A 15,680-nucleotide genomic window follows, 5' to 3' on the forward strand; every position below is an offset into this window, starting at 1 on the left:
CCTATTTTGGCTTAGCACGACATCGGCTCCGCCGTAGCGCGGGAAGGCGCGGCCGCTCGCTTAGCCGACGCCAAAGAGCGTTCCAGAACATTCCGCCATGCCTTACGAGGCAATGGTAGAGGGAGAGCAAATCTCCAAAGAAGACGCCGAGTCCAACGGCTGGATTACCGCTCACAGGAAGCGGAACGCGGACAAAACCTGCGTCGAGAACGAGACGCGCAAGGCAAAGCAAAAAGGCGCCCGCGTTGGCGCCAAACAAGCCAGCCAGCTAAGAAAGGTTGCCGCAGCCTCCAGGCTACCGCGCCTGCCTAAATCCCACTTTCGAGTTGTCGTCCGCCCGGGGGGAGGGCTGGACGTGCGAAAATGCAGTCAGATCAAAGTCACGAACGCCATTTTAATGGCGGCCAAGCTGCCCCCGGTGGCAGCCGAGGAGGATATCGTGTGTGCGAATGCAATGCAGAATATCTTTGTTATAAGCACACCCTCCGAATTGAACGCCAGTGCATACTCCCAAGTCCGGGAGATTATCTTGGCGGATAAACGGCACCCTATCGCGGCATACATTACGCCTCCGGGTAATACCTGCAGAGGCGTGGTCAGAGGCGTCGATGCCGATCTGCCCGAAGCTGCACTGCAAAGCCTTTTTGTCACACCCAGAAACCCGATGGTGCTCGGAGTCAGGCGCATAAAAGAGTCGACTACCGTGATCATACTGTTCAACGGCATGAAAGTGCCCAACTATGTCCGCTGCGGCCCCAACATGGTGCGCTGCACGCTGTACAAGAGGCAAATAGACACTTGCCGCAACTGCGGACGAGTCGGTCACAGGCACGACGTTTGCCCCAGACCGACCGAAAAAGTGTGTGAAAAGTGCGGAACTTTGCAAACCACAAACGGACACGAATGTGTGCTACCCAAGTGCGCGCTTTGCGGAGACGCTCACCTCACCGGCGACCGAACTTGCAAAAACAGGTATCAAGTTCCTTATGTCGTGAGGAGACGACGCAGAAGAGGAAGGAAACGCGGCAACAAGAAGAACAACGCAATGAGCAACGCTGGGGGTCGAGGAACCCCAGCTCCAGCCACGACGCCAGCTACGAACGCTCCCAAGAACGCCACCGCGGAACGTTCTAGATCGAGATCCAGGAGCAGATCCCGGGTCCGGATCAACTCACAACCCACCTGGGCGGACAAGGCAGCCAAAACAGGTGAGACCCGTGCTCCCGTACAACAAGGGCAACTCCAAGAGCAAACGCTAGGCAAAATTCAATCACTCGAGCGCGAAAACGCGTCTCTTAAAAAGGAACTATCTGAAATTAAGTCATTATTGCAGGAAATGCAGCAGAGAGAACGCGCGATCGGCGGCCAAGCTGCCGCCTCTCTTAACAGAGGCGCTAAACGCAGGGCGAGCCCCGAGCCCATGGACGAGGAGACTCTTAACGTCTCGGGGATTAAGCAACTGCTTGACCAGCTAAGATCGAACATAGTTGCCGAAATTAGCCCCATCAAGCTCCAACTGAACGAGCACACAGCGAGGATCGAAATTTTAGAATCCGACAGACAGCTTGCGCTGCTCGGTACGCCCCCACTACGTAAGTAAAATGGCTAACTCAAGCAATCTAGTTATCTGGCAATGGAATTGCGCCAGCTTCCGCAAAAGGAAGGCAGTCTTGCAACAACTACTTAGCTCTGCTAGCGAAAGGCCGTCAGTAATCCTCCTCCAGGAAACACTCACCGATGTGATCGCTCTTCACGACTACCATGCAGAAGCGCACTTTTCGGAGGGCAAAAGAGGGATAGCGACACTCGTCTCAAAGAGTCTCGCCTATTTACGTCACGACGTTAGGCCGAACTTAAAAGTCGAACACATCATGATCGAGCTCATCCAAAACGCTAAACTCAACCAATCCGTTTTCATTCTGAACGTGTACAGCTCGCCAGCCGACAGAAGGGAGACGTTTAACGCTCTCTTCCAGAAGGCATGTCAAATTGCAGGCGATCATCCGCTTATCATAGCAGGGGACTTTAACGCACAACACCAAGATTGGGGTTACATCAAAGATACGGCCAAGGGCAAGGCCCTCGCGGCACAGATAGCAGCCTGCGGTCTCACCTTGGTCACCGATCCAAAATACCCCACCAGAATTGGCAACTCAGTCAGCAGGGATACCACGCCAGACCTGACCATGGTTAGGAATGTGGAGGAACCGGTATGGACCAATTTACAAGAGAACCTCAGCAGTGATCACTACATCAGCAGCCTCGCGATAAGAGTGTCATCACCGCCTCTCAGAAAATTCAGAGTAACGGATTGGGACCTCTTTAGAGCTATCAGAAAGAAGGACGAGACTAAATACAGCTCGTTAGAGGAATTATTCGCCCGCCTCCGAGAAGACGTTGCTGCTTCCACAAAGGAAATAGAGACGGCCAAAGAGGTAGAGCGCATGGACAGTAGATTAGCACACCTGCTAGAAGCCAAAAACGCGCTACAGGCACAATGGAAAACACAAAAGTTAAATAGACGCCTACGCAAAAAGATTGCAGAACTTAATAAGCAAATAGATGAACATAGCCAAACCCTCGCTCGGCAACAATGGGACGAAGTATGCAACGCCGTCGACGGGCAAATGAGGAGCGGAGCAAAATGGAACATCCTCAAGCATCTGCTTGGGGACAAACAATCCAAAGCCAATCAGAGGCTCACTATTGATAGGCTCATCCACAACTTAAAGAACTCTGGCATGACCGAGAAACAAATTACAGACGAGTTGGCCTCGAGGTACCTCTGTATCGAACCCGGCTCAAACAATGACTACCTCTCTGCGACGCACGAGAACGAAACGGACCCTCTGGGCTCCCCCTTCACGTACGCGGAGGTGAGAGAGGTATTATACGAACTCAATTGCAGATCAGCACCGGGTCCCGATGGGATCACAAATAAACTCTTAAAGAATTTGGATGATGGGGCCATCGAGCTCCTCACAAATAAAATCAATGAGGTTTGGGAGACAGGCGAGGTACCACTGGAGTGGCGTAACGCGACCGTAATCCTCATCCCGAAGCCAGGGAAACCCTTAGAGCTTGGCTCGCTCCGGCCGATTTCACTCACTTCCTGTGTGGGAAAGGTCGCCGAGCACGTCATTCTCAATAGGGCCACTAAATTCACAGAGGAAAGGAATCTATTTCCGTTTAATCAAATTGGATTCAGACCATCCATGTCCACACAGGACGTAATGCTGCTTCTAAAACACAAGATTATTGACAAGGCCTCCAGAGACACCAGAGCCGTCCTGGCACTAGACCTAGAAAAGGCCTTCGACAAGGTAAAACACTCTCACATACTCGAATCGATTAAAGAAGCAGGTCTAGGAGAAAAATTCTACAAGTACATCAGCTCCTTCCTAAAGGATAGAAAAGCCACTATTCGCCTAGGAGCTCTGGGCTCGAGAACATTCGATCTCGGACCCAGAGGCACTCCGCAAGGGGCAGTCCTCTCCCCGTTTTTATTTAACTTATCCATGAGAGCTCTTTCCCAAAAGCTGGCCGAGATTGAGGGTGTCGGTCACGCCTTCTACGCCGACGACATCACAGTCTGGTGCGAGGGAGGTAGCGACGGGTACATCGAAGAAAAATTACAAAGAGCGATCACAGTCGTTCAGGAGTTTCTTGCGAAGGCAGGACTCTGCCTGTCGGCTAAGAAATCGGAACTGCTACTATACCGACCCACAATCGGTGCAAAGAAAGGGACACCTCCCAATATCTCTATCACCACCGAGACCGGATCCGTCATTCCGGTAGTACACAGAATCAGAATCCTGGGCATGTTCCTGGAGGAGGACGGCAGTAATGACTACACCTTAGAGCGCATCGCTACCAAAGCTGATTCCATGACAAAGTTAATCACGAGGGTGGCCAACAAAAAAGGGGGGCTATCGGAGGATAATCTTAGGCGACTCTTCCACGCCTTCCTAATCAGCCACATTAACTATATAGCCCTGGCCCACAAATGGAGCCGAAGGGACGCGGCTAGGGTAGAAACAATCATTCGCAAGAGCATAAAAAAGGCACTAGGTCTCCCACAGAGCACCAGTACCGAAAGGCTGTTGGAGCTAGGTGTCCACAACACCTTTGAAGAGATAGTCGAGGCGCAACAGATGGCACAAGTTGCAAGACTCGCTTCCACGGAAGCCGGCAGACAGCTACTAGCGCATATCGGTCAAGGTTCGTGCATCACCAAACAGAGGGAGTGCGCGCTCCCCGTCAAAGTCAGAGAAATGTATTCAGTATCCCAGATACCTAGAAATATGCACCCTCAGCACAATTACGGCAGACGTAAAGCGAGGGCCAGGGCCCTTCTTAGCCTAGCGGCTAAGATTGAGGACAACGTCGCCTTCGTCGACGCTGCGCAATACGCTGCTTCCAATCATTTTGTTTCGGTGGCTACATCGCTGCGGGGGGAGCTGCTGACGTCGCTTACGCATCAAAATGTGAACGCCGACAAAGCCGAACAGGTGGCTGTAGCCATCGCCATGGCCTCCACGAACCGTTCCACTATCTTCACAGACTCGCGAGCTGCCGTTAGAGCATTCATGAAAGGCTCGGTATGCAAGGAAGCCGCTCGCGTTCTCTCTGCAGCATCTTGGACAGGCAAAAAGCACTTAATCTGGTTCCCCGGCCACATGGGCAGCGATGCTCATGAAGCCGTCCCCAACGCCAATGAACTTGCTCACTCCCAGGCGCGAGATCTCACCCGCCGCGCAGGAAGTGGGCAATCGGAGGCTGGGGGATGGCAATGGCACAGGGACCCTCTCCTTACTTTTAACGAGGTCTGCAAGCACTATCAACTAGGGCGTCGGAAGTTTCCACTTCCACACCGACACCTAAACAGACCACAGGCAATCACCCTGCGAATGCTGCAGACGGAGACGTATCCGTCTCCATTTATTTGTTCAAAATTCCTAGGCGGCATCAACCCGGGCTGTCCGCGCTGTGGACATCCCAGATGCACTCTTAAGCACATGCTCTGGCAGTGCCTCGACTTGTGCGGGGGCTCAGGGTCTCCCTCTTCGGAGGAAGACTGGCTCCGGCTCGTCACCAGCTCCGCGAAGGAAGAGCAACTCAGGGCTGTCCAGAGAGCCCGCGATATCGCCGAGAGTCTCAACCTCCCGGCTCCGTCGTGGGTGCGGCCCGCAGACGCTGCCCCCTAACGGGGACACTCATCGTCTTCTCAGGACCAAAATAAAAGTTCTTTGTCTGTCTGTCTGTCTATTGAAGCGTGAAGAGCGCGAACGCGGTCGCTACATTGACGACGACGGTGAGACGCCTGTTGCGTCACAGGCAAAGCGCAAGTGCTATACTCGCGGACATCTTTCTGTGGCTATGAAGGGAAAGCTACGCATTTCCGAGGTACGGGCTCATGGTTGCTGCACATGTGTTACCGCGCCAAGTAGTCCGGCAGCGTTTGGGCAGTGCTTTTTTGCTCGGAAAAGACGCTGAATCGACGCAGCTTCCACGTGCGACGGTTTTGCGCTCGCCCAGACGCGGAAAAGCCGGAAAATACGTAAAGCTTCACACTCAGTGGTGTGTTCCGTCTTATTTAAAGGCTGAAAATAAGGTGTTTATGTTTCATCTTCCCCAGCCTAAACCAACGTGGATTAAAACGAGGGACTTTTTTCAGAACCGCACTCATTTGTGCGCGCTTTGACTCCATAGCTTTCCTTTCATAGCCACAGAATATAGACATGCAAAAAACGCCGCGAGCATGCACAGCGAACACCGCGGCGTCTAAGCGAAACGCTAGGCACGACGACGAGCTTTCTGGTAGAAATGCGGGCTCTTGCGTGGCCCGGTCATTTATTATTGTATCGCGCTTTTAGTATTTCAGTCTGAGGAGATTTAACATAAAAGGCATGCTGCGTCGGCGTTTTGTTTCGCGAAATTTGTTCGTCGGCTGTCATTTTCGAAAAGCTGAGGAATAACTTTGCAAAGAATGTATGACAAAGTACGAGCAACTTCAGTGATAGAAGAACTTTAGTGCCGTGTAGAATGCTTCTCGTCAAACTCGTTGTCTTTATTTTTAGTAGAAGTTTCAAGATTTTCAGTTGCACTCGAAGTCGATGCCATGGAGAAAGAAATTTCATAGTTTCTCACTATAACACCTAGAGGGAAATCTGGCGCCACCGTCTATGGGACTCTTAACGGGCGCCGTGCCGTCATGGGAATGACGGTATGTGTCTCCGAGGCTTGTGTTGACTGATGTTGTAAGAGGCTTCGTCTAAAACGTGGATATCGCTACACAAATAACGCGTTCTTACAGTACAATTTTCATGAAATGTTTCCATTTACGCAAATTGCATCTTTACTCACCTACAATGCATGACGAAGGGAAGAAAAAGCAAGAACAGACGACAAACTGTTTCAAAGTGAGCGAGAATCTTGTCGTCTGTCCTCCAACTTTAGTGGCCCGATAATACTTTTTGCGTATCATGTAATTGTACATGCAATAACAAGTTCTTATAGTTAAACAAAACATGTTTTTGTGTAATAATAATGCTAAAACAGCTTTTAACGTGCAGTTTTAGTAGAATACGAATCATTGTGAGAGACAGAACGGTGCTTGCCTGGCTCTCCGAGAACGATGCCAATCCGAATACTCAATATACCGACATTCCCATGCATACCACAGCGCAGCAGCGCCAGATTTCCCTCTAGGTAATATAGTGAGAAACTCTACGAGAAATTTCAACAAGAGCGGACACTCCAATAGAGCCCAGCGGCCGAATTGACAGTAGCGCACCAAGCGGATGGTGTTAACACCTTCCGGTTTCGGTTTTGGGCGCGCGTGTTCTAAACGCCAGTTTTTACACGCCACGTCCGCTCAGCTGATCGGCGCAGCATTTCTTTTTTTTTCGCTTCTACTGCTGAACCACGCGCGGCTTTGGCGCTGAATCGTTTCATTATTTAGTAAAACTGATTGCGAACGATCTTTACAAGCCTTCACCGAATCTGTGTCGCGTGCAATTTCACAAAGAAAACGCAAGACGTCTTCTGAAATGATGAAACGTTTATTTTGCTCTATATAAATGCTCGTTCCAGGCTTCTTGTGGATTCATCCAAAGTTGTGGCACCAGGTAAGTAGCAGTCGTTGCCGTACGAAGCTCCACCGGATGGGATCAGTTGAAAAAAATTAAATTACAAGCATGTACCATTTTGGTATATTGACCCAACAGGAATATTGCGCGGTGAGGCGAAACGTGCGTAAGTGGTGAATGAGCGGCATTACAGATAAATTCACTTTTACATACATTTTCTCCGAAACAATACCATAAAATCTTTAGAAAAAGCCGATTTCCAAGCATCCCTATGTTCCCGGGCAATATTTCCTGCACTTTAAGAGCACAAATACACGGGTGACTGCGCGTTTCTAAAACAACTTGGCTTCAGTCGACGCGATGGTACGCCAAGTACACAGAGGTGGCTAAAACACAGGCTCTCAGCCAGACCGTGTTACACGCTCGCAGAATGCCTTCTAGCCGCAATCAAGACATATTCGTGGGTGCAAAGCCTGTTTTCAGTCGCTCAGAAGACAGAAATGTCAAGTTCTTGAGCTCCTCGGCGTTATCTTTTACGCGTCCAGTCGGCGCAAGCAACACACTGCCGTGTTATCACTCTCGACAATCGCTCGTCGCGTTTTCGACATGTGAGTACCGAAATAAGGTATATATGTTGTTTCATGGCCATAAAAAGCGTCACAAACTTGACAAAAAAATTATGGGGTTTCACGTGCCAAAACCACTTTCTGATTATGAGGCACGCCGTAGTGGAGGACTCCGGAAATTTCGACCACGTGGGGTTCTTTAACGTGCACCTAAATCTAAGCACACGGGTGTTTTCGCATTTCGCCCCCATCGAAATGCGGCCGCCGTGGCCGGGATTCGATCCCGCGACCTCGTGCTCAGCAGCCCAACACCATAGCCACTGAGCAACCACGGCGGGTCGTCACAAACTTGTCCCACTAAAATTCAGTACGCGCAAAACTAACTCACCACGGCCGGCTTGCTTTTTTCCTAACAACTTCACAACCCCAGGCGAGGCGAGCATGCCTCAAAAGTATTCCAGAAAGTTACGAAATGAATTACAATAATTTTTGGGGTCAGATAATGAGTCACGAACTTCTCCCAACTTCTCACAACCGAGCTGCTTTTCGCTAACTGCGCCTCTACGCCGGGCGCGGCCACTGTGCTTAAAAAGTACCCGAATAAGCAGCAAAATTAGTTACAATAATGTCTGAAATCAGAGAAAGTGCCACAACTTGTCCCGGTAAGATTCAGTACAAGCCTCGGCCGCGTCACACGGCCGAGGTGCTTTTCGTCACAAAGCCAGGTGCGGTGAGCGTGCCCAAAAACTACCGAAATAAGGTTTAATAATGCCTAGGCTCATAGAAAGCGTCGCGTACATCTCCCAGTACGAGTAGTTAACTCAAATTAACTAGGCGTGGACGGCGGAGCTGATTTTCGATAACTGCGTCACTATGTAGGACAGTTTGTGCAGTAAGCCCAAATGTGCTTGAAGTGCGCCGCAGACTGCGAAACAAAATTCCACACCTTGCTGTAGTCCAGTAGTGCAGCGGTGCCGTGCCGAAATGCATACGGAACACAAGAGAACGCCGGGAGCCCAAAAGAACGGGCTACATCCAAAAGAGACGAGTCGCCGAGCACGCGAGCTTCGCATGCGCAGCCGGCCTCGCTCACTCCTGCGGGATAAGAACCTGCGGCTTGTCTGGCGCATGACGTATGCACGCGCGTCAGGTGGGCCGCTAGCTTGTTGCTAGGCAACGCAATAACATTAGTCGCACAGTATAAGGTCATTTACACCGAAAACTTTTTTTGTTTCAGTGGGAAAGAATAAAAAAGATGAAACGTTGTCTCTAAGTTCATTTCACATTCTTTTTTTCCCAATGCTCGCGTCAAATAACGGATGTTGTTGAAACTAGGCGTGACGTGTTTCCTGTTGCCAGTTTTTGCTGAGTGTCCCCTCTTGTTGAATTTCTTTCTCTATAGCGAAGCATTCAAAGCGATAGCATGGTTGACCCTTGCACTGAAGGCGTCTCTGGAGGCTGGCGCTATGAGCACGGCAGTAGCGTAGCAGGTGTCGCCCCTCGGTGGCGCACGAGATACGATTAACGGAAAAGAGAGAGACACGGCTCGGCGTCGTCGGCGCTCTCGGTTTGAACGCACAGAGCGATGACAGCGCTATGCGCGTTCCTGTTAACTTTGACTAAGCTTGAAGTTTAGGGGCGCTATAACATAAAACTATACCAAACTTTTCTATTCCAATTTTGCAATCAGCCCTCCGCGATGGGTCAAAAACATTTTTGGACCGCCCCCACTTCACCTGTCTGTCACCCGACGTCACGAAAACCGCGATAGCTCCCCATCTGATGTGACGTGTACACACTGATTATGCATGATTTGACCGAACAAAATAAATATAGTTATTTCTTATTCGACACCTTTTCGCCGTTAGCCCTCGGATATTGTTCACAAGTTTTCGGGCTGCACCCATTTCACCTGCCGGTCACGCGACGTTACAAAACCGCACAAACTCACCTCGTCAAAGTGACGTGTACGCGCTAAAGATGCATTAATATGCCGAACAAAACTGAATTTTCTTCTGAATAGCCGAAGGCTGTCCCGTTCCGAAAGGAACAAAAGATGGCTGCCGCCGATCGCTCCGGCACTGGCTACTCGCACCTGCCGGAAATCATAGGTTTATTTGCGTGTAATAAATCTTTTTGCGTGGCTGTGTAACGTTTTCGAGTACTTTCGGCACGTTTAAAACCTGGTCCTGCCAACTCTTCTTTCCTGAGGATCCGTTTTAGCGTCATTTTTAAGCTTCTGTTGCATGCCGCCGCGATTGTCGACGAGCCACCGTAATCTAAGTAAGGGAAAGCGGGCCAATCACAGACGCCGGCACCACCCTCTTCATCCGGTTATCGATTTTCAGTGGAGTGGCTCGGCCCCATGGAATCCATCTCCACTTGAGCGTGTTCCTCGCCTTTTGTGAGCCAGTTAGATAAGACAAGCCGCTGAGTGTAGGCAATGTTATTCGGTTTTCAAGCAAACAAAAGTGACCTCCTATGAACGAAGAGAGTGCTTTATTGGTCTGTTCAGACAACCCTGCGGGCGACCGCCCGATGCTTGCGTCGGTGGGTACGCAAATTTGACGTCAGGAGATTGGAATAAAAACCTATTGGAATAGTTTTACGTTATATAGGGCCGCAGATTTACGGAACCAGGCGTTTTCTGGGTGTTTGCCTGGAGCAGTAGAGCTATCTCTCTGACAATTTTACAAAATGAAGTTGTTTAATCCTCAGAGTCCACCAGTTCGTGTCACGGATGATTTACTTCACAGCTGCCTAAGTAGTGTCTATAAAGTTTTCTTGGCATTCCGGTGTGGTGGATGTAATGAGCCGCAAGGCCCCTGTTCTTACCGAGCGCTAATGTGCACCGCATTCAGAGCTCGCTAAACCTACGACTGTAAATAAACGACGTACCAGCACCAGATCGAAACTCGCCAACGGAGAGCTTTGCTAGGGTCCCCACAGCACAACGCACTTGCTGTCGAAAATATCCTAATGAACAACCTATATGAACTAGGAATATCACCTGTCGGTTTCAACACTTCAATTGCTCTTCCCTCCAAACTACAATGACAACATACAAGAGGAAGAACCGGTTACCAGTGAGTATTCATCAAGTTCAGGAATGAACCGGAATTTTGCATAATGAATCCTTACCAACTAGCTCAGCTTTCTGTCGTTCTAAGTTCAGGAACACTGGCCATTACTTGCTTGTATCGATCAACCTGTTATAGGCTGTCAGTGGATAGCGTTACGATATAACAGGCTCTTCAGATACATGCCGCAAAGGAAGGCGAAGACGGGGATCTGGGTTTTGGCAGGAGCTGGTTACCATCTTGGTCTCTGGCTGCGCTGCTCTTGTAAATATATTGTAATTAGTTGCTTTGTTTGTCTCTCTACACGTAACATTCTGGTGGAGGTTTGCGATCCCCGTCCTCACCACGAAGCTCCGCAGCGGTCGCTACTTCGATCTTGCTACCATACATCCCTTCAGGAGATGAGACCTCATCAGCGTCGGCTACAACTCGTCAGACTGCTCCAGTAGCGATGCTTTCACACGCTTGGGAACGTCGTCTGTTGTCCGGCTTGGACGTCACTGACGTCAAAGAATGGATCAACCTTTATTAACGCGTCAGCACTCATAACAGTTGTCATCTAACGGTCATGCTCACTAAAGTCGTTTTTTACCTGAGTGGCACCCCGGGCGTGTCGTCCCGAACCCACGAAGACCGACCTTCAGGAACAAGCTGGAAGATATTTGAAGGAAAACTTCTCGAACTGTTCGGCGACCTCTTCGGGCGCACGGTCGCGGCAAAATAGGCCCTTGCTACGCGTTCTGAAAGCCCAAGAGAGCCGTGCGGCTCATACGTACTAGACGGCCTGGCTCTTTGCCACAAAGCTGACAGAAAAATGTCTGAAACAGACAAAGTGACGCATATATTAAATGGTATTATTGCCAACGCCTAGAACTTGCTGGCTTTCGGCAACGTTTCTGCTATTGACGCCATCATCGAAGAATGCCGCCGCTTCGAACAAGTCAAGAGCTCGCGTATCACGCCCCACATCGTGCACCTGTCAAATTCTGCTGCTATGTCGACTTGTGAGCATCATTCCCGCCAGCTTATCCCATCTGACAACGAAACTCGTGTCGTTCGCCACGAGCTCGAGGCTGCACATTCAGTATCCTACTCCACGACGCCCGCCAATCCATCACTAGCCACAAGAGCTGTGATTCAGGCCATTGTCCGAGAGGAATTTCAAAACATGGGTCTGAACTCTATGTGCTCGTCGACCCACGAACACAGCGTGCAACACTTCACTCGCGGCGCCCCTCGTCCCTGACAATCTTTTTCCACCACATCCCGCAACTCGTCCGAATGGCGCATCTCGTACGACAGGCTCATCTGTTTCCACTGCTGGCGCATTGGCCGCATCGCTCGTCACTTTCGCAAGCGATGGCAAACTATGTCTCCGACATTCAACAGTGCATATTTCTGCAACTCTGCCAACATCGCCAGGATGCTGATGCCTGCCCTCCGGATCTTCGCTAGGGCCGATCACCGTCACCCCGATGTCGTCAGTCCTCTTCGCCCCAGCCCCGTCGCTTCTCGTCGCCGTCCATTCTCCTCCACACCTGGCCGGAAAATTTGTATTTGCAGCTTCTGGAGATGAAGTTGCAATATCGACCTTGCCCTCAAATTCTCTGCTCACTTTGCCCAAAAACCGGAACCTCTCTGAAGGTGACGTTTAAGGCACTGCTCTCACTGTGCTGATCAACAGAGGTGCCCACCTCTCGATTATGAGTGCTTATTTACGACGACGAATTAAAAAGCTCCTTACACCTCCATCAAGACGCGTCGTTCGAGTTGCGGATGACGGTACTGTTCCCGTCGCCGGCATGTGTACAGCTCGCGTCAGCATCGTCGGCCGCCACAGTGCTGTCTTTTTACCGTGATTGTCCGTTGATCGCACGACCAAATTCTCGGCCTTGGGTTCCTATCGGTGCATTTCGTTCTTATTGACTGATCCGCTGGCACCCTTCGCCTAGAACTGCCTATTCTTACGGATACTTATGGTGCAACAACCCGCCGCTTAAGCCCCACGACCTTCATTGGATTGCCACCCAAATCACTATCATATATAGAAATGTCGTCTTCCCCACCTGTTCCTGATAGAGAATATCTCATCACTCTACTGCCAGACATTCCACTGCATTTTAATGTCACTGTACCTTACACAGTTCTGACTACCACGGCCAACTAAACTTGTATCCCTGTTGGTAACTTCGGTTTAACCATGCGGATTGTGCCTCAAGGAATTTGGCTCGCCCAAGTTGAGCTTTTATATGACCATCATTTGGCGGCTTTTTCACCCGACGCTCTGTCTGAGCCAACCAGGTCTCCTAAGTCTGCCTCTTGTGCTGATCCGAAGACTCAGAAAATTACTATGACGGACATTTTACCTGCAGAAGCCGCAGACCTCTATCGTGTTTTGTTTTCCTATAGGGATGTTATTTTACTTTGACAATTGCTCCTTAGTCGAGACGCGTGCTGTCGAGCATCGTATTAATACTGGCAATGTTGCTCCTACTCACCGTAGACAATATGGAGTACCTGTGTCAGAAGGCCAGGTAATTCAAAATGAGACTAACACGATGCTCGATATAAACATCACTGAGCCTTCTTCGTGCCCGTGGGAGTCACCGGTAATGTTGGTTAAGAAGAAGGATGGGACATGGCGCTTCTACGTGGACTACCGCCATCTGAGCAAAGTGACTAAAAATGACGTGTATCCATTGCCACGAATCGACGACGCCCTTGGCTGTTTCTACGGTGCCAATTACTTCTCTACTGACATTCCATATGTATACTGGTAGATCGCCGTCGACGATATGGACAGAGATAAGACCGCATTTAAAACACCCGATGGTTTTTTCCAGTTGGAAGTTATGCCTTTTGGATTATGTAACGCGAGCGTTCCCATTCCTCTTTCGAGCACGCTGTAAGGCAGACGCTGTAAGGCAGCCTCGTCGCTTGGCATGCAAGCTCTCTTTACCAGAGGGAAACACTCCAAATATAAGGCGCACCAGGTTGTAAGAACTGAATCTTTCACTCTACCTCCGACCACCACCCGAGGTTCGCCGACGTGAGGCATCTGCAGCGTGGAAGAGAACATCGAACATTTATTTAGCCATTGTCATCGATTTCAGTGGGCAAGACAAGCATTATCTATCGCATTGCGACGACTGGACGATCGGCCATTGTCTGTGCAGGTGCTACTTGAAGACCGTCCCCATCGCCCGTCGGCCCACAAAGATATGAAGGCACTCTTGTCTTTCTTGAGGGCGACTGGCCTATGTGAACGCCTTTGACTCGCTCAGCGCGTGCGTGCGCAAGCTAACCGCGGCTTTTCCTGCCCCTCCTCTACCTACCTTTATCTTATCTTTGTATTCCCTCTTTCCCGTACCCCAGAGTAGGGTAGCCAACCAGACGCATTTCTGGTTAACATCCCTGCCTTCTTTCTTTATTCCTCCTCCTCCTCCTCCTCATCCTCCCAGCCACTTTTGAGCGTATGATGGGCTCCTTGCTTCAGGGTTTCAAATGGTCCACATGCCTGTGCTACTTCGACGACGTTATCGTATTTTCACACACATTTTATACTGACGTTGAAGGTCCTTCAATCATGCTTTACGTTCTTCATATAGCCAGACTGCAACTCAACTCGTCGAAATGTCGTTTCAGCCGCCACCAAATTGTTGTTTTGGGCCATCTTGTGGGCCCTTCTGGAATACAAACTGACCCAGACAAAATTCATGCCGTCCGCAACTTTCCAGTTCCGAAGTCAGACACAGACGTTCGCAGTTTTGTTTGGCTCTGTTCTTAGTTCCGCCGCTTTGTCCAAGATTTGGCGCTATTGCTCAGCCTCTCATTGACTTTTTAAGGAAAAACGTACCCTTCTCATAGGGGCCTCCTCAATCTGCCGCCTTCTCTCGTCTCATGAAGCATTTGACCTCACCACCGATCCTCGCCAACTTCGACCCTAATGCCCCAGCAGAATTGCGTGCAGACGCCAGTGGTCATGGTGTAGGTGCTGTACTAGCCCAGCGTCTGCGTGGCCTTGATTGCGCGTTATCGCTTATGGCAGCCGCTTCAGCTCAGCATAAAAGTGCAACTATTCTATTACGGAACGGGAATAATGTTATCTGGGAAGTTGCCAGGCTCCGTCCTTACTTTATGGCGGTGCCTTTTCCGTAGTAACCGACAATCATGCTCTCTGCTGGCTTTCCTCCCTCATGGATCCCACGGGCCAGCTTGGTCGCTGGCTTTTGAAGCTGCAATATTTTTATACTCTGTGATTCACAAGTCCGGCCGCGTGCACCAATACGCGGATAGTTTGTCGCATCGCCCTGTCGACAGCTCTGACGCTCCTGTCATCGAGAATGTTCCTTGTGTTTTCTCTGTGCCACAGCTCCTCTGCACTCGCCAACGAACAACGTCATGATGCCTCACTCAAAGCGTTTGTTGATTGTTTTGAATCCGAACCCAATGACGCTTCCTTACACCTCTTTGTTCTCCGAGATGGTAATTTCTACCGTTGTAATGTTCATGCCGAAGGCCCGATCTCCTTCTAGGCAATCCAAAGCGCCTCAGTTCGACCGTTCTAAAGGAACTTCACGACGCGCCCACCACTGGCCATCTCGGCGGGCGTCGAACCTACGACCGAGTACGCCTATGCTTTCTCTCGCCCACTCTTGCACGTTCTGTGCGACGTTACGGCGCAGCTTGTGAGCCATGTCAACGCCGCAAGGAGCCATCGCTGCCTCCCGCTGGTTACCTACAGCCGCTTAAAATCCAGATAGAGCCATTCGGTCTTCTCGGCTTGGACCTCCTGGGCCCTTTTCCGGCGCCTGCACCAGGGAACACGTGGGTTGCTGTCGCTGTTAACTACGTGATCAAATACGTCATGACACGTGCTCTTGCAACCAGCTGCTCAATTGATACGCCAAATTTTCTGCTACACGACGTCGTCGTGGTACATG

General features: G+C 50.3%; 1 protein-coding gene across 1 annotated transcript in view; it reads right to left on the minus strand.

Moving 5' to 3' along the window:
• The window catches only part of LOC142574203 (protein CTLA-2-beta-like), a 66,049-nt gene extending 57,314 nt beyond the window's left edge, over positions 1 to 8,735 (minus strand). Inside the window, exon 1 of the mRNA XM_075683348.1 lies at positions 8,604 to 8,735. Coding sequence (XP_075539463.1) covers positions 8,604 to 8,730 — 127 coding nt within the window. The 5' untranslated portion in view covers positions 8,731 to 8,735. The remainder of the gene's footprint in view (positions 1 to 8,603) is intronic.
• Positions 8,736 to 15,680: the final 6,945 nt, after the last annotated feature.

Source organism: Dermacentor variabilis, chromosome 3 (genome assembly GCF_050947875.1).
Source record: "Dermacentor variabilis isolate Ectoservices chromosome 3, ASM5094787v1, whole genome shotgun sequence".
Classification (NCBI taxonomy): domain Eukaryota; kingdom Metazoa; phylum Arthropoda; class Arachnida; order Ixodida; family Ixodidae; genus Dermacentor; species Dermacentor variabilis.